The 27,293-nt window shown below is 32.5% G+C and overlaps 1 protein-coding gene and 1 long non-coding RNA gene across 5 annotated transcripts; one reads left to right on the plus strand and one right to left on the minus strand.

Annotated features, from left to right (window-relative positions):
• The first annotated feature begins 426 nt into the window (after positions 1–426).
• On the plus strand, positions 427–27,293 carry LOC134238864 (phosphoinositide 3-kinase adapter protein 1-like). Of its 4 annotated transcripts, XM_062720971.1 has the most exons (17): positions 427–542; positions 10,251–10,296; positions 10,503–10,998; positions 11,845–11,971; positions 12,073–12,321; positions 12,688–12,887; positions 13,292–13,324; positions 16,686–16,794; positions 17,219–17,338; positions 18,482–18,577; positions 18,671–18,856; positions 18,946–19,271; positions 19,412–19,472; positions 19,617–19,702; positions 20,496–20,543; positions 21,150–21,200; positions 27,106–27,293. In XM_062720971.1, exons 3-17 carry the CDS (start codon positions 10,528–10,530, stop codon positions 27,211–27,213), a joined length of 2,271 nt encoding a protein of 756 aa, XP_062576955.1. In that variant the 5' UTR covers positions 427–542; positions 10,251–10,296; positions 10,503–10,527; the 3' UTR covers positions 27,214–27,293. The 4 variants fall into 4 exon arrangements, with proteins under 4 accessions (XP_062576955.1, XP_062576957.1, XP_062576958.1 ...); XM_062720973.1 differs by lacking the exon at positions 21,150–21,200; XM_062720974.1 differs by lacking the exons at positions 21,150–21,200; positions 27,106–27,293 and adding an exon at positions 20,897–20,989.
• On the minus strand, positions 22,304–27,114 carry LOC134238873 (uncharacterized). Its single transcript, XR_009986110.1, has 2 exons — positions 26,998–27,114; positions 22,304–22,381 (listed from the first exon to the last, which is right to left on the minus strand). It is a non-coding gene; the product is annotated as an uncharacterized LOC134238873 (long non-coding RNA).

Consider the following 27,293-nt stretch of genomic DNA (forward strand, 5'->3'; position numbering starts at 1 on the left):
TTTATCATCAAGCTTGGTTGTCAGACAACCACTAGCGTCTTTTTCAAGTAAAATATCCAATATGAAACAGATGTGTCAGACTCACGACAAGAATGTCAAACAACAATCAAACAAACAATACATATTTTGTGAAAGATTTGAACTATAGTAAATCAAACTTCAAGTAACAAAGTTTTCACTGTAAAATTTTTTATTCATTTGACAACATGCCTACTAATAAACTACGATGTTTTAATTTCTACCAATAAAGTTTTCATATAAACTTGACCAATGGTATTTATGCTTTTAATTAAATTTATTTATTTCGTATTCGTCAATGAAAGAGATGTATAGCGGTAAAATTTGAATTGTAGACTGACAAGACAACGTTCCTTTTTATTATGACGGTCTTCGTTGTTAGTCACGTGATTTAAATACCAGGTCTAAATTTGTTACTTCCTTGTTGATATATAAATAAAAAAAGGAAATAGGAACGACATCTTCTCGTTTATGCTGTAATCACAGTTTGACGAAGGTTTTGTGTGATAAATGAAGAATGAAATGTAAGTATACTTATATCTGTTATATTTCTATGACAGACGATCGCTGTCTGCGATGACATCCGGTATATAAGCCGTCACAACATTACCGTAACATTCATTAAATATGACCACCGGTTCTAAGTGCTTTATAAGTGGACTACTGTGACAAGGTGTTTTAGTTTTATTAAACTCATCTACAGTGTTTTACTACACTAACTACAGGTAAATTGGATGGAAAAACGTATGCAAGAATACTGTGACAAAATGGGAACAGTTTATCACATAATTGTTAGCATTTGTCGTCTTTCCTTTCTACTCGAGGCATGTTTAATTCAAAGATTAATCAGCTGTAAATAGAATGAAGTGCGATTTTAAAGATGATCTATTCGTGTACATTAAACTGACTTAAGGCAATGATTCACCCCTTCACAGATGAATAAACCCAACCCAAACAAGCATCTGGATTTAGTAGTGATTGCGCTTCCTTTAAGTGTTTTGTTGCTTAAGTTTTCGTTGATATAAAAAATGTATATTTCGAATCTTCGGCTTGTTTATACTTCCTTTATAACTGGCCTCGTCAGCTAAACTTTTCCGAGAATAAAAACATCAGAGAAAAAGTGCAAGGATTTAAAATACTAGAAAAAAACTTCTACCCTTAGACTTTTACCTCATGTTTTCATGATTTCAAAGAATACTGTAGGATCATCATTGTTAGTGGGTGACCAATGTTAGTGTATTTCGTGGATCACCCTTACCCACAAATTTACATCCCCTTGAACGTTCATTTTGTTAACATATTGATTCACTGAACCATGGTATTAACGAGTAGCCCATGAAATTACGTCCCCACGAACAGGTCAAATTTTGCTTATCCACGAATATTGACCCCTACAAATTAAAAATGATTTCACTGTAATGTCTTACTGTTTTTCATTCTTGACGAGTATGAGCAACGATACGCCCTCGATAAGTGTTTCAAGTTAATGCACGTGTTTTGAGTCGTAAACTACAGAAGATTACTTTAAACTGGGACATAGAGATATTAATTTGTCTAACCTAAATGTATGAACGGTGTATTTTTTCCTAAAGGATGAATGATAGTATCTTGAATTATATTTAGAAATTTATTACAAAAGAGGACTTTAAACTTTTATTATTTATTGACCAGAGGATAGCTATTTTTAAGTCCTCTACCGGAAAACCGAATTGGGACTATATGTTGTCTGTCTGTCTGTCTGTCTTTATGCCAGCCAGTCTACCTTTCGTGGTTTTCCCGTTTTTTCTAGGCATAAGCAATCTTTTCCGTACATTCAAACATCACTTCTTATCCTTTGTTTCTTTCTATCCTCTATTTTTTTCCAAAATGATTCAAATCGTAATAAGGTATTTCAAAATATTGTCTAATTGAAATACTATAATTATGTTTTTGGGACAAGGAAGAATGGTGGAAAAAGAAAATTCAAACCAATCGATCTAAATATGAGTCAGCAATTTAGTATTGTGTAACAAATGGATCAAGGTAGGCCACATTACAACAAGGTAAACAAAAAAACTCAAGAACCACTAGTACAGATAAGTCAGGATAAATAAAAGTCAGGCGGACAGTGTGCTCCGTTATCTCTGTCAACAGAATAAAAAGAAGGTTATTATTTTAAATCTTTGTAAGAATATCTATGTCCAAAACTCGCAATGGATTTTAAGAAATAAATGTGTCAAAGAGCAAGGAAACCTTCAATATTATTTACGAGATGGAGTTATTCAAAATTTTACCATGTAATTTTTATAATCTTAAAGACACTTAAGTGACTTGAATGTTATACACTTGTAGTAGTTCGTATATAATATCGAGATATGCATTTTATAAAGCGGTAAACAAACTCACGAGTTCTTTTTTCGAAATCGATTTTTTTTTAATTCATATTGAATGAAGTTTAAAAAATAAGTGTTCAGATTAGGTGTATATTCAATTTTTTTCCCTGTATTTGGTCCAAAATTTGTCATATTTCATTCATGATTTACATCAATCCTTCGTCCTTTTTGTGCATTTAAATATCGAATCACTCTTGTTTTTATAGTATCTTTTATGAATCAATTTTTTTGTTATAATTTTGTCGTTTTTTTTTTTTTTTTTTTTTTTTTGGAAAAGCACTGCAATATTAGTTATCAGTATATGTATAAAAATGAAGTTCTATGGTCGATACAATGACCTTGTAAGCAAATAAAATCTAGCATTAAATCGAATGCTGACTGACGTTTTTCATTATAATTCTTAGACCATTATTTATACACCGAATTATCTACGGATTTTCCGTTATTTCCTGATTATGATAAGGCGCGCCTTGTGAATTTTTACCGGTCGGCAGGGGGACGCTCACTCCTCCAGGGCACCCCATTCCACACCTTATGTTTTAAAGGCCCGTGTTTGCTCCGCTCCAGATTCGTAATATTTGAATGGGAGCTTGAATACTGTTCATTATTTCTATATATTATTCAGATAAAAAGTGCATAAATGTGATCTCGTTCGAATTCTAAGTATTACTTTCAAGATGAATAAACTTTTGTTTTAAAACTTTTTTTCTTTACCTGAATTCAATTCTCATAATATCTTTACTATTTTAGCAGAATTTAAATCATTTTATTTCTAAATCAAATAAATAGTTGAATGTTAGGTTGTTGCTGTGTTAGTACATATTCCCTCTGCTTTGTTTTTTTTTTTTTTTTTTTTTTTTTTTTTACAATTGAATACGCTACGGGAATTTTAGGCAATGTCAAATTGCTTTGGAATATTAATTACCTAATAATTTACATTTAACACGAATTAAAAATCAATTTAAATTTTTTTCCAATTTCAAATAACCACATCTTGTGGTGGTAAATTTGTCCAAAGATAAGAGAGATTAAAATGTAATCTGTCATGTCTATCATGTTATAAGTGCAGTTCTTGTAACAGTTAATCCATCTCATCCTCAAAATGTACAAACATTCAAAAATAGTATGATACGTGCAAAATCATGGGCTTATTCTTCCTCAATAGTCCAATAAAAATAGCATTTAACCCATTAGCAATAAATACAAACAACGTACGTCAAAATCAATGTTAGTTTGATTTAAGTATAACCAGGACATGGCCGGGCATTGTTTTTTGTTGATGTAACCTACAAAGTCAAGTAAAGGAACGATTCCTGAAAGCATGCATACCTAGGCAGAGCTAACAAGAACCTCTAGAACATCAGAGAGGGAATCAGGTGCCATTGAGGAATCAGCATCCCTGTTCGACCGCGGTCACACTTGCCCAGTGTTCCTTCTCATGATCGGACAAGCAGAAAAATCCGTAGTCTATTCTTAGTAAAGATAAGGAAATAAAAGTTCGCGTTAAAAACGTCCGACTTGAGTATAGTTTGTATTTAATTTCAAAGTCATTGTATCGGCCATGGTATTATTTTTTTACGAATACACTTTAAACGAGAATGTTGATGTCCTTTTAACATAAACTTATTTATCAGGCATTTGCCTTATTTAAAAAAAAAGTGTTCGAACCTAAAATTTGCCCTTGTGTATCGAATCAACTGAGACACATTTTAAACTTCAGATGCTGAGGAAAATAGTATACTGTTATATAAAAAATATAATAAGTTGATCATCACGTTTATTTCCTAGTTTTGTCGTTGGCATTAGCGTATTTTTCTAGCAAAATGGAATAAATATAGAACAGCCTGTCAGACTCTGTGGTGTCATTTATTTTGAATTTACCGGAATATATCGTTACGATATAAGAATGGAACTAACTACATGAATTGTTAATTGACAATACGTCAACGATTTAAGAAAAGAAAATGAAAATGTTAATATTAAAACGTCGTTGTCGTAGGTATTGTACCACAATGTCGAACTGAAGGCCATAGCGAGTTACTTTTTTTTCATTTAAAAGTTTTTGATTGAATTAGATTTTTTTTAAATTGGAGATACGAACATCTGTTAAATAAGCTTTTTTTAATTGGTACATGTAGTTTTGTATATTGTCTTATAGTGTAATAAATGAAGTAAAATGACGTGTGGATGCTACTTTACATGAATAAAGAATTATATCTGCTTATAATGGAGAAATAGTACCCATGGGAAATTTAACGGATTGCTGAAAGATGAGATTTTCAAAAACTACATATATATTGTCATTGAATCAGAAACTCAAGCATCAAATCAAATTCGGAAAAACTTGTGTGTAAATTAGCAAAATAATTTTCAAATGACCAATGATGAAGTAAATAAATCAACAACATTGAAATTTTATTGATAAAAAAAACACCAGCTGTCTGGTGTTTAATTTACCACAGGGAAAGATTATATTTTTGAAGTGTTGAAAATTGGTACATTTCGTCGTGATTACTTTCGATAAAATTTTGTCATAAATACAATATTTTAAAAGGTCTATGAAGGCATTTAGTGTTAAATTAAAATTAATATTAAGATCAAGAAGTATGAATATTATTTTCATTAAGTATGAAGTACGAGTATTAAATCTGAAATATATTTTTATTTTTTATCAATCAGGAAAAAGATAAGAAACAGACAAATACTGCTATTGTTCAAATCTACATTTTTGGTTAATATACGTTTTTAAGTAATTTATAAACAAAACATTAATTAACTTAGAAAATTCTGTGTACTTCATGAATTGTAAGCAACACCAGAGATACTTAACCATACACACTTAAAATATTTCCTAGCAATTAAGAATAGGCTTCCTTTCTAAAATAACAAGCAGATAAAAGCTTGACGGAAAGCTATTTTTGCTAGGTTTTTTTATATACTCTTCTGGTTGCTAAAGGATATTGAAATATTTTTGTTCAGCAATTACATATTCATACATGTTTATTCATGTCCATTGTTTTAATCAACGTAAAATTTCCACTGACGGATATTCTTGTAAGGAAGTGATATATCCATGCACTCAATCTGATTAAAATCAGATCTTTGTAACGGTCCGAAATTCTGATGGTCGCTGATTTTAATCAGATTGTCAATGCACTCTAATCAGTATCAATAGTATTGAATATAAGTGTTAAAATATACTTTGTTTGACTAAAAATATTATGAGAAAATAAAAATCAATTGATTGATAAACTAATTTTATATTGTAATATTATTTATTCATTGGAGTATTGCTTTCCAAAAAAGCCATATTGCAGGAAAATGAATTGTAGTAGACACATTTTGAAAGTTCTACTTCAATTTGATGATTTCAATTCTCTACGAATTAATTGAAGGATTTAGTGTTTGTTTGCTGTTTCAGCATTCAAACCCTGATTTTAGAAAAGCACATCATAACTCAAGTAGGAAAGGAAAATTTGAAGTGCTTCAATGTCACACTTTATCACAGTCTCATCATTTTGTGTTAAATTCTACTACCGTTACTGTTTATTCATTCAGTACTCATAATTACATGTTGTACGTCTTTCAGTATGATGTTACAGCTTTGCGTAAAGTACATTACATTGATTTAAAGTTTGTTATTACGAAGTAGTTAATTTATTTCATAGATAGGGGGCATCAAGGTTTGCTTGAATTTCAAAAGGATAATGAGGACTCCCATTTTTTATGGACTTTATACATAAACAAGGCATGTTTATATCTTCTTGTTCACCGTTTAATAGAAATTGTAAATTTGCCTCAAAAAAGAAGGTAAGCAAATGCTATCAAAATTTAGATATGGAAAATATTTCTCACAATCTTACCTTTTGATTGATGACATGTATGTACACAAAAGTTCGCTAAAGTTAATATATATATAAAAAAAATGCTCGAATTTCTGATTGACAATATTAAGGTGGTTTTTCGAGACCAAGTCCTCCAAAATCTATTGGATTTCTAATGGGTACCAATTGCGCCCCGTCCTTAGCAGACCCGTTTTGTGAAGCAAAATTCGTCCGAAATAGTATACGTGAAAAGAAGGAAACACTTTCTGTGGCATTCAACTCGATATTTGGATATATCGACGACGTATTCTCAATTAACAATGGATTTTTCCATTCTTATGTCTAAATGATAGTGAGCTTGAAATAAAAGATACCACAGAATCTACCACATTTGTTTCATACTTAGACATTTCACTTCAAAAAGACGTTAATGGTAATCTAACAACCAAGCTTTATGATAAACACGATGACTTTAACTTTTCAATTGTCAACTTCCCTTACTTGTGCAGCAATGTACCCTCGTCATCTGCAAACGGGCTAATACCTCTCAGTTGATTCGATACGTAAGAGCATGCTCTACGTATGAACAATTTCTAAAAACAATATATATTAATGACAAACAAGTTGATGAAACAAGAAAACCAGCAGTCTCGTGTAAAGTCTTAATTTTGTAAGTTCTATGGTTCATCAGTGACCTTGCCAGCACATGCAATTTATCATTGAGTTAAATGCTGACTGACATTTTTTCAATACTGGTTGTAAGCCATAATATACACACAGAATTGGCGACGAATTTTTCCTTTTTCCCCCGATCATGACAAGGAGCACACGGCGGGTGTGACCGGTCAGCAGAAGATTCTCACTCCTCCTTGGCACCTGATCCCATCTCTATTCTTTTGAAGGTTCATGGTTGTTCTGCTCCAATTTTTTTTTTTAATGGACTTTTGAGCTTGAATACTGTTCGTTATCTTCATATACAGCCGTATTTCATGTTAACATATTTTGTGTAAGGACATTTTATTTGAACACCTAAAATACTCAATGATCAGAGAAGATATACAATACATCACATCTTTTTTTATATTTGGACCTTTAACTGATTAAAGACAGATAGAGGGCAACAATCAACTTAATTGTATGTCAAACGAGATGACTTTTTCAATAACATTTTCCATCTTCATCTGTCCTTATTCATGTAACGTTACCAATTTTTCTGTATCATCTGCTAGGGTGTTTATGTCTCCCATATGATTCGCTACTCAAGAGCTTGCTTTGCATACGATTAATTTCCAAAGTCATGCTACTCGCTGATAAGTTAATGTTACAGGGATATCAACAAACTCCTTTAAAGTCAGCATTTTGTATAAATTCTATGGTCACTATTATGACATAATGACCTTGTTAGCAAAGGATGGTGTGACCGGTTAATAGACAGATAAAGGGCAACAATCAACTTAACTGTATGCCAAACTCCTCCTAAGCACTTGGACCTATCTGTTAAATTTCCAGGGGATTCGTGTTTTATGGGTCATTTTCAAAAAAAGTCTATTTTTTGAATTACATATTTTGAAAAATGAAAGTGGTTTTACTATGATTTTTTCAACTTTATTTGAATAATATAGTAATAAACTACTAAAATCCACTGCATTGCATAAAAGAAAATATTTCTTTTAAAAAATATTGACATTTTATCTTAGTCATTTAAACTTTAATGTCCTTCCTGTTACTTTCATAAAAAGAGCTGTAAAACTCTATTTCAAAATTTTCATCAAATTATCTTTTGTATACCGTTAATAAATGAAAAAATTATCACTGAATGCCAAGATGTTTGACATTCATCTAATATATGAGCGTTTAAAAGCATGTCAAACTACCATATACCAAACAGAAGCAAAATCTACGGGTTTTTCTTCATGAAAAGCCTTATTGCGGAATGTTTATATGCTATAGTTGAAAAAAACATTCTTGTACATTATTTTTGTTATTAGAATAAACAGTTACAGAAAGTTATTTAAACAGGTGCTCTGCCAAAGCAATTTAAACTAGGAAAATATACTGGTAACAGTAAGGACTCGGGTAACAGGAAGGACAAAACAGTAACAGGATGGACAAAACAGTGTAACAGGATGGACAATGAAATCTACATTTTAGATAAAAATTGACTTTTTTTTAACTTTATTGGTTAGGAGAAGAGAAATAAATGTAGAATAAAAAAAATGATTTTGTCAAATCTGGCAAATTTGAGACAATAAAAGATATTTATGTCCATCCTGTTACGAAATTTAATTCTAAAGTGCTATTAAAATATTTATCAGTTCAATTTTTGTTTATTAAAGGTACTCTATGCTGTTGCAAAACTAAGAATTTTTCATAATTTTAAGAAAAACAAATGATGAAACTTAAATAGGTATATAAATACCAGGATAATTTGTCCCTCCTGTTACACTTTTTGTCCATTCTGTTAAAAGAGTGCATGTTTAAGTTATAATGGCACAATTTGAAGCACTAACTTATTTCAATATGATTTACGAAGTTTTTTAACATGTGTTATTAAACTTATATTACTTAGAAAAATAAAAGTAATTGTTTTTATTGTTAAAACTCAAGATATGAAGTCCAGTTTTCCTTACTGTTACCATATTAATGGTAACAGGAATGACAGTAACAGGATGGACATTTCTCATATAAATCACCGGTTATTTAGTATAACGTACTCTTTTTGCATCATCAAGACATTGAAACAGTTTCTTTGTAACTTAGTAAATCTGATTGTTTTAGCAGAATAAACACATATATGTGTTTTTCACATATTTGGATTGTTTACAGATATTTTTGTACATCGATCAACGTTCATTATCTTCACATTTTATATATATACTAGTTTAATTTAAGACCCATTTTTACAATATAAGCTCTACCTTCGTGCATTTTTTGATATTTATGATTGATTGTATGTTGTTTTTCCACCCGTTTGAGAAATTTTTCAGACCGATAGAGACTTAACCATATAAAGAGGAGGGGGTTCAATTTTGTTAACCTTTACTAGGCACTCAGGGTCATTGAGCAGTGAGGGTTCTTTATCGTGCTAACTCCTACTGTGACGAGGAGCCATGGTTTTTGTGGTCTGATTAGAAGGATCTGCAACTTTTACTTTAAAGAGCTGAGTGGATGGCGAAGGAAAGATTTAAAACAACAGAAGCAAATAAAAAGACCTAAAATCAGGCATTTATGTGCAGTCATCCATTAAAAAAAATGTAGAATTACACAGATAATCTCAAACGATTTAAGTGCATTTAAATTCTAAGGGAGTGTAAGCTTTCTGCGAAGAGGCAAGTTTTGATCAAATTTAAAATGGCATAATTTCAAGGATTTTAAAATAAGTTTTTGGTTTTCTTTTAACAGTTCATATTTTAGAAGTTACGACTTTCAAGCTGCAGGTTACAAGCAACTGAAATCTGGTCTTTACTTGTTTTGAAAAAGATCTAAAACAAATGACAAACTCTTATTTTCAGCATTAAACAAATCTTCGTTTAAAATCTTCATTTATTTTTATTTTCAGTTTCATTTATGCATCTAATTAATGTGTCCCTTAAATCAGAAGACAAATTCAAGACACATTTCAACCAAATGCCTCTTGTATAAATGTAAAGCTCAAACTACTGAACACTTGAAACCATCGGACGACTGGAAGAATGTAACAGAAAGGAAACGTCGCCTTTCTTAATGTAACTAGTAAAGATATTTCATTCAAAATAGTCTATTTCTATTTCAACTTGAACGGTAGAAAATAATAGTAATAATTTATTAAATAGGTTTCCTATTACCATCGTAACTTGACTGGAGTTGGTCAGAAACCAGTATCAATAGACCGAGAGTGGAAGAAAAAACTTAAAGCACATACAAGGACATAAATATCTTCTTTTATTTCCGTGTGGAAGGAGGCTATATATATCAAACAAATTGTTTTCAGAATAAGATAAGATGTCAACGATTTGAATCATCTGGTATTGATTTAATTTTAACTCTTCTATTACAGAATCTTATGATTTACACTTTTTTCAAGGCAACATATTCTTTACAAGGTAAGTTTTTGTTTTTGAAAATTTCAATACGGTATTAAAAGTACAATGAAGAAAGAACAATTTTTAAAGAAAAAGTCATACATGAACATTACTACTTGGAACATTTGAAAATTTTTTTTCATATTCTGTTATCAAATTCATTCGTTTTATCGAAACTAAAAACCTTGCTTGAATCATTAAGTCATTATTAAATGTTTCTATTACAGACAATGATTTGAATCGCAAACTAACATGCCTCACGTGTGTCTGTTGTACTCCTCAGAAGATGGCCAGAATTGGCAAAAATATTTCACCAATCTATTACAGAAGTCCAAATTAACTCATACATCATGCAGTTTGAAGGAAACTGCTGAGGACTTGGAAACGACGTTTTCGAAATGTCAGGTGGTTGTGTTAATATTAACCAGTGATTTAGTGGACTCTCTCAGAGAGCCAAACCATCCTATTCATGATAAACTTAATGAGCACCAAAGAGTAGCTGTGATATCTTGGCCTTCTTTGAAGGAAGAACTGACCCAAGTTAAAGGGGCTTTTTCTAACTCCTCACACTGGAGAGAGCTTTTAAGTGAAGGAAGCGCTGAACAATGTAAACAGATTGTGGCAGATCTGGCCGGAATGGTGGACGAACAGGAGGGAAATAAAAAGAAAAAGAGAAGACGTAGAAGAAACAACATCGAGATTTTACCGGACAGAGTACATAAGGTACGTCTCTAATACTTACTAGCTGTAATACAAGGATTTCTTCCTTGTTAGAAGAACAGTAATTTCCTCATTAAAATTATTGGCTTATACCTAGAAGCTAAAAACTAGTTAAGTGCAAGATTGGACCATTCATATACATTATTATTTATAGCATAAACACAGATCTTACAAGTGTATACCGGAACTTTATTGCGTCAGAAGTGAACTAAAATACATATAGTAGGGAGATACAACTTAGCTAAATGGATTACTTGTACTAGCTTAGTATCAACAATGTTACATCTTGAGAAAAAAAAATAAGAAAAACATATTAATGTGAGAATAATACAGAAAGCTGACACTTGGCCCTAGCATTTTTTCAAAGTCATCCTAGAATTGATGGCATCTGTTCCCAATATGAAAGAACAGCTGTGCCTCTCCAATAGTCTCAAGTATATGCCCACAAGTATTAATATATATATTCATTTATTTTGTAGATAAATTGAATCAGTAATTAGATGTTTGATCCATAAAAAAGTAAAGATAACAGTGGTAAAATATCAAATAAAAATCTTTAAATGACGCAACTCTGTAAACATGGAATAACGCACCCTCCCCTGAAATTCAGGAGTTGGGATCACGTGCCTACATCCATTTAATTTCTCTCTTGAAAGTTCCAGCTTTAAACCTCTGACAAATGACACATGACGATTCCATATACTTTAACCTGATCTTTAAATCGATAAAACCTTCTTTATCGTTAAATATAAAGTAATAGACCTGAAGAAAAATACCACTTAAAGTAATTGAAAAACTGAATTACCTCACTTAGTCTCTTCAAAAGCTTTGGAAAAACTTTTTTTTCAGTGCAATGAGAAAATCGCCATCATCTTTCAAGAGGTTCCATCAGGAACGGTCCAGATCAAGCTGGAGGGAGGAGATTTCATTGACTGCAAACGTCAGAACGATTACACGTATACGTTTAAAGCGCCATGTAGGTACTATATAGTAGAAAAGATATCAACATTGCCATGTGATATCATTGGGATAGATAGAATGTCGAGAATAAAGCGTATTTTGTTTTGACTTTTTCAGTGCATGAATTCGGTGTAACGAAGTTAGCAGTGTATGTTGACGCCAAAGTCGCGCACCAGTGTCCATTTACTTACCAAACTCCCTCACTAGAAGCTTTCCGATCTATAAGTTTCCTTGCGCAGGCTTTAGGACTAACCAAAGACAACATGGAGGAACTAGACCGGAAACTGGTGGAGATTTACGAATCCAGTGTTCCTGCTGATCTCTCTCTCCACCAAGCTGCCAGTTCTTACATGATCTCCAATAGGGGTAACCAAATATAATTACTTTGTGCACTTTACTCAATGTTACTCTGTTGGCATATAAGTCTCGATGACCATATGCTATTTTAAAAATGGGTAGTAAAAGTGCCTGTGAATCGTGAAGATTCAGTGTATTTTTATACTACAAGCTAAATAAAAACAAAATGTTCACTTACTGTTAAATTTAGGACATCATCATCATACAAACTTTCCTTTTCAAATGTCTTTTTATCCAAAATTTTTTTAAAAAATCGATCTTTTAAGAACTTTTTTTCCACAAAACATCTACTTTTATGCAAAATTTACGTCTTTACAAAGGAGAAAAAAACATTCATTTCTCAATAACTAGATTTTTTTTTAAATTTTGTAACAGTGGGGCGTAGTGATTTTGGAATCCCTACACTTCTCCATTTCGCTGCCCAGTATGGATTGACAGAACTTTGTTGTGCTGTTCTCGATACGCCGGGTTCTCTGGCTGCATTCCATATAGAAAATAAAGATGGCTTAGATCCGGCTCAAATCGCCGATAAAGAGGGGTTCCATGAACTCGCCAATTTTATAAGAATGTTTGTTGTAAGTAATTTTTCAATTGGTAACGTTCCAATAAACTCTTTTGGCTTTATTTAATAATTGATACACAGTTGAAACATTATCACAACGGAATAGATGCGCAGTAGTTCTAAAGTTATCTATTGCATGCAATCTTCTGTTAAAGTAATAAATGTGGTTTATAAAAAAGCTTAAACATTACAAAAGTTTGAACCATCACGCAATAACTTCAGTCAATCATGCTGCAAATCATGTCCATTCTGAGGTCGGGAAACGTATACCCTTTCCTTTTTGAAAATATTAAAGTAGGATTATATTTTGTTTGTAGCTAATTGTTGAAAAAATTTTAAAATTAATTCACAAATATTGCCTTATTTAAGATCGATATTTTATCATTCGTTTTGAGTGTGAAAACATTAAATATTCAGATTTCATATGAAGGACCTCCTTCTAGCTTTCAGGTAACGACAAAATTCTAAAATCTTTTCCATCTCTGACTGATTTTATGTAAGCTTTTATCTATTATCGATGAAGCGATATTCCTTATTTTTCTGTATCTTCTTTTCAACCATTATAATGCATCATTGTATACCAAATATGTGTTTTACATTTTTTTTTCTTTTAAATTCTTAGATTGTCATGCTCCAAATTCATTGTTTTTATCAGATGTTTATTTAAAACAGATTTTCATATACATAGCTATCTTTATGACATAAGAATTAAGTGAGCATTTGTTTCTAGGGCCTCTTGGTTTATAATTCTAATCTTTTTAACTAAAAATAATAAAAAATATATATATTAGGAAGGCTTCTGACAAATCAGTTTATATTGGTGTGTTAACATTTCCGTTTAACATAAACATTGGCAGGTTGTGCAGTGATAACAATAACTTGTTTGAAAATCAATTCGTTTGATCGAATGCTGACTGACGTTTTTCATACAAATAGTAAAGTCATTGTTTTCATACTGGTTTGTCTGTGGATTATTCCATTTGCATGGTGAAAGCAAGGGGTCAAGTATGAATGTTTTTTATTGTCGTTCCCACCTCATATTTTTTCAAGAGGTGCGTGTTAATTCTGATTTCAATTTGTATTCTTATAATGGATTTTGAGGTCACTGTTTCATCCACACTCAACCTAATTTTATTGTAAGCAATGTTTTTAATTTATTTATTGTTGTATACAATCGGAATTCCAATATTATTCTATTTATAAGACAAATACGGTTCAATCAAAACTTATTTTTAAGTCTAATTTGTTTTGTATTTTTAAACAATTAATAGTATACTATTATCAACTGGAACATCAAATTCAATGAAAAATTATTATCCTGTTGATAGAATCTTAGCAAAATAATACCCTTATCTAGATGTCAATAATTTTCAAAGCTTTTGAGATTCTTTGAGCCTGTAAATACAAAAATTATTATTATTTTTATCTTCATCAGCCGAAATCTTCAAAATGCATGCACATATGAATACATATTTCCTTATTAGCATCTATGTTCATAAAACATTTTTTCAATTATTTTTTTTAAATAATGCATTATCTATACGATGCTGACTGAGGTCTACATTCAAAATTTTAATACCCAGTAAATCATACGAATTCTCGCCGAATCTATCGTAAAAAATTATCACAAAAATATTGAAATAAAGATGTATATACAGGGAATCTTCTCTTTATATAAGATTTATTAGTATAATAGCTGAATATAACAAATATATGAACGCATGCATATGTAGCACAACTTCAAATGTTGGGCTTTCGTTGAACAAGCCTATGGTTACATGTAATAGGGAATATGAATATTAAAATGGAAAACAAACGCCAATCATTAGACTAGCAGTGTTCCATTATGTATTGTTTCTTTCTAATGTACGTAAAAATCATTATTCTTACATATCAAAGATGTTAAAAATAGAATGAAATATTGAGATAACAAACAATATTCATGCTCAAAGTCCATTCAGACGGTGCAAATTGGGATCAGATCAAACACGGACCTCTAAAACATCAGAGGCGGGATCATGTGCCATGTAGGAGGCGACAGGTCATAACCCGCAGGTGCCATGATCAGGAAAAATGGGAAAATCCGAATACAATCCACTGTGTAAATAATGTCCTTACAAATAATATTAAACATGTCAGTCAGCTTTGACTTTTGAAATGATGGATTGTTTTTGCTGTCAAGGTCTTTGTATTGACTATTAGATTAGTGTGACCCTGTCATGATCAAGAAAAATAGGAAAATCCGTATACAATCCATGTGTAAATAATGTCCTTACAAATAATATGAAACATGCCAGTCAGCTTTGACTTTTGAAATGATGGGTTGTTTTTGCTGTCAAGGTCTTTGTATCGACTATTAAATTAGAAATGGTGACTTTAAACGAGACTGGTGACATCCTTGTTTCATCAACTTGATTGTCAATTGCTTACCTCGTTTTTGATATTGTATATACATATGAAAAGATGGGGTATTTTGAAATATGAGTAAAAAATGAACATAAATTGAGAACATGCTCTTGCGTATCGACGTGACGTGACATACCTAACTTGACGTTACAGTCTCCCCCGGGAGAGTGACACCTTATTGGTAATTCCCCTTTTTTTATAAATACATTGTTTGCTTTTGGTAAAGAGGATATATTTCTACGTTAGTAACGATTGAAAAAGTGCAGTAATCGTGTTTATCACAAAGTTTGGTTGTTATATTACTATTAACGTCTTTTTCTGGTAAAATATCAACCAATGAAACAGACTCTGTGATATTTTTTTATTTCAAGCTCATTGGGATTTATCGGGTAGACATATCATTGCAAGTAACTAGTCAATTGATAATACGTTGTCGATAAATTGAAATATCGAGTTGAAGTACATGGCAAGTTTTTACTTCTTCTCAAGTAAAAACTTTTAAATTAAATTTTGCTTCAAATAAAAAAAATGCAGCTAAACCAGAATTTAGTCAAAGCTCTTTACGAAATTTCCCGAGTATAGTATCACTGAGTCACAAAATAACATTGACCTGACGTTGGGCCAAAAGTGGAACTAATTACGAACACTGGGCAAACGTAGTCATCCAATCTGAAAAGGAAAGAGTAACGAACAGTGATCAAACTCAAAAAAATCAACAAACAATACAAATTTATTAACACCGCATAAAATACTGACCATATGAGATTCCAAAAGTGGAATCAAGTGACTATATGGGGAGTACGTATCTCTTGTTGACCGATCACATATAAAACACCAACTTAATTTTAAAGTTTAAAAACTTTTAGAGAGAAAATAATGTAACTGTATATTCCCTTAGGGACAACTTCGGGGACTGTGTTTTCTACATCTACCCGTCCAACTGTCTGTCTGTCTCTCTGTCTATCAGGCATTGTGTTTCATTTGATTTTCGAAACAATTTTTATAAGATGCTTGCTTATTTTGAACTGATTTATTGGTGTATTGTTCTGTCTTGACAGGTTATAAATCCTTTGTATTTAATTCAAATCGATGATTTTGGGCAAAAATATATGACCCATACTTGAAAAAAAAATCCTTACTGCGCATCCAATACCCTCAGAATGTTTGTTCTTTCCCTATGTATAAATAACAAAATATGACGGTGGAAATTTTTAAAGCAATAAAATTGAGTTCAGATAAGCATATATTTTTTTAATGCAGTGTTGTTTTATAGCAATTAATCGGATTTCTAGTATCTTAGTAAGGAAACGCAAATTCTAGGTAGCCTTGACTTCAAGGTTTTCTCTTAAAAAATTCTGAACTTTAATTGAAAAGCTTTTACTGATTTTCATCATGTCGTTAACAGGAGACGGCAGCAGTTATAGAGGTATCAGATGAACTTTATTTATCCATGACAGGAGAACACCTCTACAACAACAGGTCTGAAATCTCAAAAGAACCCCAGGAAGAAAAAGGTGGGTCAATGTTGGTACACGGATTTAATTTTTCTAATAAAGTGTTCTATGTCTTAGTAGTGACTTTATCTCCGTAACCTTACCAGTGAGGCCAATTCCATTTGTGATGAAAAAGTCAGTTCAAAACTTAGATAATTGTCTATGCAACTGTCGTTGTCGTCTTACATTGTTAATAGAATCACTTTTCCATTTAAATCAGCTGAGTACACGTGTCATATGATTTTGTAAATAACATTCTTTGCAGCATAACGTAAATTTTCAATTTAAGAAAATTAATTTACAAAAAGAAAAACCAAAATACTTGCCTCTTTGGAATTTTAGACTATCAGGAAAGAATCTAGCTAGTATGATTAAACGTTACCTGAAAAATGACAATAATAAGTACCCGAAGACTGACTGAGAATACAATTATTTTTTTCTCCAGACAAACAAGAAAAATTACATGCTAGTAAAACTAAGAAGAAATTACCACCTGTTCCTAGAAAGCATAAGTCTGTGATATCTAAGGCTGTGAGTCAACCTATTATAGAAGAAGAAACCGAAGGTACTAAAAGTTATATAATGTAATGTGTATGATAAATAATTCAAATAATTAAAATTTAGGTTAAAACCTTTGAAGAACTGAAATTGCATACAGACTTTATATCTCTCAGTTGATTCCATACGGGAGGGTGTGTTCTACGTATGAACAATTTCTAAAATGAGGTAAGTTATTGAAAAACAACGTGATAAAACAGGAATTAATATCAGCAGTCTCGTTTAAAGTCATCATTTCTAGTTTAATGATCGATACAATGACCTTGTCGGCAAATACAATTTATCAAATGCTGACTGAATTTTTTCATATTGATTGTTAGGCCATTATTAACATACTGAAATGTCCACGGATTTTTTCCGTTTTCCCCCGAACATGACAAGGAGCACACTGCGGGTGTGACCGGTCGGCAGGGGATGCTCATACCTCCATGGCACCTGATCCCGCCTCTGATGTTTTGGAGTTCCGTGTTTGCCCTGCCCCTATTTTGTATTGTTAAATGGACTTTTGAGCTCGAATACTGTTCGTATTCTCCACATACATGTATTTCATGTTTATGAAATGCCTTGTAAAGCTAATATAAATTTATTTCAAGAAAAAAGAAGATGAGATCGACAATTCATTTAATCTGTTTGTTTGTTTTGAACATATTTTATGGAATAAATCAAAGGGATTGGAAACAAATCTTTCAACGTACGAGTTCCTCTCCTTGATTTCATTTTTAATACAAACATAATGAAGACTATTCAAATAGGTTTAGGTTTCAGTTGCAAACTGAACGCATTTTATACAGCTCAGAAAGTTGAGTTGTATCCTTGAGTTATCCTTAACATTAGTTTATAACATACATTATGGTATTAAAGATAAAATTCTTGCAAAAAGAGGACCAATTGTACTAGTAGTGCAAATAAATCATAATATGAAAGAAAGCAATCATAAGAATTGTATAATTCATCATATTTTTGTGTCTTTGTTTTATAAGCAACATAAATCTTTCAAAAAGAGGCATTTACTAGTTCACAATAGCCTGTACGTTTCACAGACTTTTTGAACCATATGTATGTAAACAGGCAGTTGGATTCAGAGTAAATCATTTCATAATAATTAATAGGTAATAAATTTATGCAAAGGTATTGTTTACAATCTAAATAGAATCCAAGCAAGACAAACCTACGAGGAAGCAGTTACCTCCCCCACCCGGAAGACTATCAAAATCAATGAGTGATCAGACGTTACACGTGTTAGAAGGTATGTCAACAGACTTAATTTCCAGTTCAATACAATTGAATTGAAAGTTAGCTAGTACCAGATATTCCTTCAAAATCTTATTCTGTTTTGTAGAAGAACAAACGCCTCAAAAACCTAGTCCGCCTCCTGTCCAACGGAAGCCTATCAAAGAACCAGAACCTACAAAAACAGAGGAGAGTAACCGCGGGAGAGAACCCAAATCTTCTCCAGAGGACAAAAAGAGGAAGTCACCCAGAAGTTTGTCTCCTGCAGAATTTATGGGAATGACTGGAGAGGGGTGTACGTATATTTCTTTTTATTTCCATCAAAACCCTCTCCATCAGTTAGATTAAAATGTAAGTAGTAAGACATGTTGTTTATCATTGTAGTGAATATAAAAAAGAGCCCCGGAAGTTTAGGGTCGTCTTCGTTAGAAGAGCTCATTGAAATCCAGCGGGGAGTTTCCGAGAAGGAGTTTTCTATAGAGGAAGCAGAACAGCTTTATGGTGCTTGGAAAGAGAGAAATCGAAGTTTGAGAACATCTATCAAAGATCGACACAGGGGACTTGAAGAGATGAGGAACACGTACGCTACCGTCATCACGCAAGCTAAAATGCAAGGGGAACGACGATCTATCTTTGAAAGACTAAAAAGTACCTTCGGCAATAGAAAGTCTTCCAAACCCGAAATAGTCTTCCCCCAACCTAATATCAAGGCAAAATCATATTTCCTTTTTCTTTTTTATTTTATAGAGGATCATGAAAAATTCTTATTTTCTACTTTTAAAATGTAAAGTAGATTTGAAGTGAATGACACATTGATGTTTTTATTTCAATATTCGTGTCATTATTTTAGCATACAACTTACGAGCGAGTGACAGATTGGACAAACAGGGCCAGTACACTCAGTTCATCAAGTAAGTTTTATTTCTTCCTTAATTAAAATTAATCACACTTTATCTTTTATGATTCGTACATATTTAGAGAGTGCTTAAATTGAGGTTTATTATGAATCCTATTCCTCTGTTTATCTTAAGAGTCTACATGTTTTTAATTCACAGGTTCTGCATCTGGGTCGTCACGTGACAGTAGGATGAGTATAAGCTCACAAGACAGTGTGTATAACTCCACAGACAGTGAAAGTGAGGTAATGATACGATTCTCCTTGTGACTCTTTTGTCTGTGCTTCCAGTTGAAAGTATATTTCAATTGGAAGTATATTTTAAAATAAAAGTTGTCAAAAATAAAAAAGTTTAATTCTTAAATCACAAAAATCACGTAATAAACAACATTCATCAACTAACAGTGTTTACACAAATGCGCATTGTTCATATGCTGTCTCATATATCAGTATATCTACACTTAAATTCACATATTTACATTTCCAATGTCTTTGTCCGAGATAAAATTACCAAATGTAAATGTACTTTATTTCCCCATCAATGTATTGGCGCGGTTCCAAAAAAAACCACGTGCAGGGCGGGACAAGCAGCTAGATAGAAGCAGGGCTTGGAGCACGTGGATTGGCGGAATCAAAGCATGTAAATATAAGGAATAACTGTCAGATTTTTCAATTTCATGAAGATGATCAATCGATTGGCTTGCGTGATAATTTTATGCATAAACGCCGAAAGCGTTTATGCAAATTATCACTCAAGCCAATCGATTGATCACTTCATGAAATCGAAAAATAAGACAGTTATTCCTTAAATACAGCTACAAGTATTCTGGCTCGTCTTTATTATTGTGAGTTTGTTTAAAAAGAATGTTGATGGAGTACAAATTCTTGATCTTGTACGCTGTTTGATCAGCTGATGTTTGGAAGCTTTATTGCAATATTGCATGTCTCTTCATAATTATATAACTTGTCCGAATTGCCATCCAATGTTTTTTAACTTTTCAAATTTTTAAATTATGTCCATTGATATTTTTCGTTACAGGAAGATGAGTCTTCCCAGAAGCGAGGAAAACCGACCAGTGGAGATACAGTATGTTTACATTATTTTTTCAAAGTTAAAATATTAATTTTATTTCAATAGAAGATTGGAATGGGGAAACCTCTATCCAGTTATCAATAAAATTTATTTATTTATAAATCTATTTTCCGTTTTTCTTTTGATAATGCAATGCATTTTATTATTCTGAAACAATTTTTCAACATAATTTTTAACTTTTTAAATACCGAATGACGGATGAGCAGAAAAGAAATTTAAAGAATTTGTGCATGTGTGTTAATGAATGCCTGTCATCATATTAGTTCAGTGCACATGTATTTGTATTAGATTTATAAATGTTGGTTATTAAAGAAGATCTATAAATAAAATCGACATTTTAACTTTAGAGAGGCCAAATTTATGTATGTATACAAAGCAGACATAAGACCTGCTATGCTTCGCGCGAATTATTATATTGTATATAGAATGCTGCAATCATCGAGTTTTAAATTTTTAGAGTTTAGATTACTAATATTATGTATCATTTTTATGCAGCATGTTTCCATTTATTTCAAATATGGTTTCAATATATGCCCTTATTAAATGAGGTGCAATAGTCATCTTTAAAATATGCTCAAGAGACGAGTATTTCTTTTAAAGAGAGGCCAAATATTCAACAAGCATTTAGATGTGAATAGAAGCAAAATATATGTACGTATTTTAGATTTCCGAACATCATTAAAGGCTTTAAATTTGAATCATAATACATTCTTTAGCAATAAGCATTCTGGGTATTTATGATCTGGGAAATCTGATTTTTTTTAAAAAAATCTTCCTTCCGTTTATATATCACTGTCCACTGATGCACGTTTCTTGTTAGGACAAAATATATTAACTGATATATATGTGATCTTTTGACCATGCAGAGTAAGTATAGCCTACTCTGATTATGGCTGCAGTCCTGCATTATAAATCATATTTAAGCAATGCTGGCGCTTCACGAAAAATGTGCCTACACATGTCGAGTCTGTCTAATTTACACAGCAATAAATGAATTGAAAAACATTCCTTATATTTACATTTTACATATTTAAAAAAATACACTTTAAAATTTGAATCTTTTGATGCCCTAGGCCTACATTGTTGGAGAATAATGTCCGCCGGTTTTCTTTGATCTTTACAATAATCGTGGTAGAATATATTTTCTTAAACGTCTAAACAAAAGTATATACCCTAGTAATGACGTCACTTTAGCACGAAGCTTGAAAATAGAGTACACATTTAAGGTAATGTTGAGATACATGTATGTTTAAAAACAATATTATATAGTTATATCTCGTACATATTTATCTTTTTTCTCTGATCCCATGATTCGAGTTTAAAACAGGACATGAATCAGCTATTATTTTATTTTCATTGTCATTTTTAAGAAAGACCAAATTTATGGGTTTTAACAAATTGAGAAAAGTATTTAGCGAGTACAATGATAGACTCTTTAATACCTCTAAGGTTATCACACATGTGCATGGCTTATTATAGTGTATACTTGCTTTGACATGGATTTTATTTCAAGAATGCTGCGAAAATAGTATCGTTCTTTTATTATTTATTTTTACTTTTTCAACAAAAAGGTTTATCATCCCTCGCTTATATTCATATTAAGTCATTTAACTCAGTTTGTTTGAATTAAATTTAAATTTATTTTTTAAAAAATCAATTATATTGTATTATGTAGTTTCCTGTGTCGTTGAAAATCAGATTTGTTTACATCATTGTTCTCGATCGATCGGAAAAACACTAATACTGCAAATTTCTGCAATAAGTAAATAATAAATAGAACATACGAAATTGAACAGGAAACTTTGCTTTGTTGTACTCGAGTGAATATTAACCTATGGGCGGCGGAAAGGGTAAAAAAGACGTTTATGCAAAACTAACAACTAATTTTATAAACATAATGAAATACAAAACAGACAACCTGAAAAACAAAATCAACAGACTCTGATGCGAAATCAACGAAACCAACGATTATTCACTGAATTGTCGCTAGATGGCGTGCAAAAAACATATATTACCTGAATTAACGCTAGATGGCGCGCAAGTTTTTCTACGTCATCATTATTTTTGTACTACAATTAAAGAGTGAAGGTCAAAAGGCTGAAAAGTAGCACATGTAGGAAATTCCCATGCCTCCCTTTCAATGATAAAAATAAAAACAGCTCGCATGTTTGTGAGACTTTCTGGATATAGAATAAAAGTTTAATGTCAAAAGTTTACAATGATATGCATCAAGGTGCATTTCAAGCATAAATTATGCATAAAAATATGTATTAATATGAGAGGTCATTTAGTTTATTTACACTTTTTAAGCCATTCGGAGGTCATGACGTCAGAAATTTCTTAATAACCAGGGATTTCCACATTGAACACCCCCATTTTTATGTGAATATTTATCTGACTCATTGCTCTTGTCATGTGGTAAAATATATTTTGGAAATGAATCTTTTTCAAAAAGTTACAAAGAATAAAAAACACATGTTTTTACTATATAAGTCTATATACATGTATGTAAGCTAATTGTGGTCCGGATCCAAATCCCGCGAAATTGTCTATCAACATCCATTTGACAAACCTCGGATAATATTTAGCGTCATATGTCGGACTTTCAAACATATAAGAGGCAGCAAGACACATAGAAACGACTGTAAATATATTACATATTATATATTACAAGAAACCAGTAGCAGATTTTGGTATTTTTCCCCATGAGAAAATTAATCCCCTTACGCTCTCAAAAAAGTTCATATAAAATTATTTTATTGTATTCATGCATTACACAATTTGTTGATACATGAAAAATCACTTGCAAGTTGTACTTGCATTATTTTTGTTTTTCTTTGTACAACTAAGTGAACTGTATTAAATTTATTTTAGAATAAGTTAATTTAGGAAGCAATCTGAGTAAAATCAGATCCTTTGTTCCGCTCATATCTATAGATCGCTTCTCGTGAAGCGATCTATGTGAGCGGATCAAAGAATCTGATTTTAATCATATTGATAAAAGGACGTATCATGTCGCACAAATTATGGTTCATATATGTTAGACAATAAGTAAAAAAATAATTTTATCAAACTGCATGTATTGCCCAAAAATTACACAGTTTTCAATAATATAGATATATGCACGGATCTAGAGTTCTAGACACCCCCCCCCCCCACAAACACACCCCTTGGATTTTGCAGAGAATTTTTTTTTACACTAAACCAAGTTTACTTTAAATGACCTTGGACGCCCCCCCCCCCGAAAACGCTAACCCCTCATCAAATAAGCGAATATGCTAAGTGGCTATGAAAAGTACTAGGTTTCTATGTATGAAGCTTTAAAAGTTAAACTCACCTCATCCCTCCCCCAAGTAAGTTTTTCATGTTTGGGAAAGGAGTTTATGTTTGTTTGTTTATTTGTTTGCTTGTTGGGGGGGGGGGGGTTGATGCTTGTCAAGAAAATTATGGGCTGGAATGTTTTTATTGGGGTGGAACCCCACCCCCCTTGGAAAAAAACAGGATTTGCGCCTGTACAAATATGAATTATATAATACAGAAAAGATAAATGCTCTGATGAACAGGATAATCAAGGTTGGTACTGATGCGCAAGAGAGATGATGATAATTTTTTATTTTATTATTATTATTTTTTAGGGGGGGGGGGGGTATCGACATGTCAATATCAATAACTCATGAAGTTTCAGTCAAAGTCTCATAAGATTTTGGTAATTTGTTGATTAAACATAAATTAAAATGTTTGATGATAAATCTTGAAAACATATTCGAAAGGATAGTTTTAATTTTATTCAAAAGTTTACTATGCGTTTTTTTTCCTTTCAGTATAGTTGAAACTACGTAAAAAAAAATTTACACTGTAGCGCTACAAGGATGAGACTTAATCATACTCCTGTACAAGGTGTGGTGGCATCTTTGCCATGATATGTGCAGTAGACCTTGTCCCATGTGCATTTTGACGAACACAGAAAATGGTTCCGCGTTGCAATTAATGCTCTCTAAATGGCCATAAAAATGCATGCTCAAATTCAATTTCAGCCAGGGGCCTACCCTCCCCCCCCCCCTGCAGGTTCAGTGCCCCTAGGCCCCCTACTGATTTTCCTAATTTTTCCGAAAACAGTATCCCCCAAACCTGGAGTATTTGCTGTCCTACATTCCTTCACCTTATTTTTTTAAAAAGCAAAACTAACAGATATGGATACACAGACATCTTGCCTTAATTTCTTTTCTTTATAAGTTTTTTAAAGTTCTCAAGTCATTCCCTAAAATATACACAGGGTCAATGTAATGGATAAAGATGGGTATATAATGTATTATATAGTATATGGTCCCTGTGATATGTATTCCGATATACACTATGAAAGTACAAAAATAATGATGACGTAGAAAAACTTGCGCGCCATCTAGCCTTAATTCAGGTAATATATGTTTTTTTTTTGCACGCCATCTAGCGACAATTCAGTGAATAATCGTTGGTTTTGCATTGGTGATCGTTGGTTATGCATCGAAGTCTGTTGATTGTGCAAACGAGTCTATTGATTTTGTTTTTCAGGTTGTCTGTTTTGTATTTCATTATGTTTATAAAATTAATTGTTAGTTTTGCATAAACGTCTTTTATAGCTCACCTGAGCCAAAGGCTCTTTATCAAAATTTGTCCGTTGTCTGTCGTTGTCGTTGTCGTTTGCGTCGTTGTCGTTGTTGGCGTTGTTGTAAACTTTTCACATTTTCATCTTCTTCTCAAGAACCACTGGGCCAATTTCAACCAAACTTGCTACAAAGTATCCTTTGGTGAAGGGGATTCAAGTTTGTTCAAATGAAGGGTCACGCCCTTTTCCAAGGGGAGATAATTATGAATTAGAAAAAAATTATTGGCATTTTTAAAAAATCTTCTTCTCAAGAACCACTGGGCCAGGAAAGATGAAACACCTGTTGAATCATCCTCAGGTAGTGTAGATTCAAGTTTGTTCAAATCATGACCCCCAAGGGTAGGGTGGGGCCAAAATGTCCGATCAAAGTTTTAAATAGGAATATATAGGAAAATATCTTTAAAAATCTTCTACTCAAGAACCACTGGACCAGGAAAGATGAAACTCATATGGAATCATCCTCAGGTAGTGTAGATTCAAGTTTGTTCAAATCATGACCCCCAAGGGGTAGGGTGGGGCCAAAATGGCCGATCAAAGTTTTACATATGAATATACAGGAAAAATCTTTAAAAATCTACTTCTCAAGAACCACTGGGCCAGGAAAGATGAAACTCGTGTGGAATCATCCTCAGGTAGTGTAGATTCAAATTTGTTCAAATCATGACCCCCAAGGGTAGGGTGGGGCCTAAATGGCCGATCAAAGTTTTACATATGAATATACAGGAAAAATCTTTAAAAAATTTCTTCTCAAGAACCACTGGACCAGGAAAGATGAAACTCATGTGGAATCATCTTTAGGTAGTGTAGATTCATATTTGTTCAAATCATGACCCCCAAGGGGTAGGGTGGGGCCAAAATAGCCGATCAAAGTTTTAAATAGGAATATATAGGGAAAAATCTTTAAAAATCTTCTTCTCAAGAACCACTGAACCAGGAAAGATGAAACTTATGTTGAATCATCTTTAGGTAGTGTAGATTCATGTTTGTTCAAATCATGACCCCCTGGGGTAGGGTGGGGCCAAAATGGCCAATCAAAGTTTAACATAGGAAATTAGGAATATATAGGAAAAATCTTTAAAAATCTTCTTCTCAAGAACCTCTGGACCATGAAAGATGAAACTCATGTGGAATCATCTTCAGGTAGTGTAGATTGAAGTTTGTCCAAATCATGACCCCCTGGGGTAGGGTGGGGCCAAAATGACTGATCAAAGTTTAACATAGGAATATATAGGAAAAATCTTTAAAAATCTTCTTCTCAAGAACCACTGGACTAGGAAAGACGAAACTCATTCTGATTCTTCCTCAGGTAGTGTAGATTCAATTTTGTTCAAATCATGACCCCCGGGGGTAGGGTGGGGCTAAAATGGCCAATCAAAGTTTAACATAGGAATATATAGGAAAAATCTTCTCAAGAACCATTGAGACAGGAAAGATGAAACTCATATGGAATCATCCCCAGGTAGTGTAGATTCAAGTTTGTTCAAATCATGACCCCCAGGGGTAGGGTGGGACCAAAATGGCCGATGAAAGTTTTACATAGGAATATCTAGGGAAACCTTTTAAAATCTTGTTTTCAAGTACTTTAAAGCCATGCTTAGTGATGTTTATAGGGAATCATCCTCAGGTAGTGTAGATTCAAGGTTGTTCAAATCATGACCCCCTGGGGGTTAAAATTCAAGCCCCCCCCCCCAAGCAAACTTTCAGTTCTGATCTGATGACCTGATGTGTCATTTTTCTTAGCCAATTGCTCAGGTGAGCGATGTGGCCCCTGGGCCTCTTGTTACCCTTTCCGCCACCCATATTAACCCCTACAGTCTTTTTTATTTAAATTTATTTATAACGGATCAATCTGTTCACGTAATTATCCTCGTATTGAAATAATGTAATATGTTTTTCATTTTTTTTCTATTTCAGTCAATGGCAAAACGGTTGTCCTACAAAGAGCACTACCTCCAGCAGTCAATATCCGTGGACAAGGATGGCCCCCCTCCCGTACCCCCCAGAGGCAGCAAACCTAAATGACACATTGTTACCACGTAAATATGGACGAACTTTGTACGTGATTATAGAACGAGAGTACTGTAAACAAACTGATAAAATTG

Source organism: Saccostrea cucullata, unplaced genomic scaffold (assembly GCF_032062105.1).
Source record: "Saccostrea cucullata isolate Sc308-1 unplaced genomic scaffold, CSIRO_AGI_Scuc_v1 ctg729, whole genome shotgun sequence".
In the NCBI taxonomy this organism is placed as follows: domain Eukaryota; kingdom Metazoa; phylum Mollusca; class Bivalvia; order Ostreida; family Ostreidae; genus Saccostrea; species Saccostrea cuccullata.

Coding starts and splice junctions, on each gene's coding strand:
- LOC134238864 (XM_062720971.1), top strand. CDS start 10,528: ATGCCTCACGTGTGTCTGTTGTACTCCTCAGAAGATGGCCAGAATTGG. Junction 10,999..11,844: donor TACCGGACAGAGTACATAAG/GTACGTCTCTAA, acceptor CTTTTTTTTCAG/TGCAATGAGAAAATCGCCAT. Junction 17,339..18,481: donor TATAGAAGAAGAAACCGAAG/GTACTAAAAGTT, acceptor CAATCTAAATAG/AATCCAAGCAAGACAAACCT.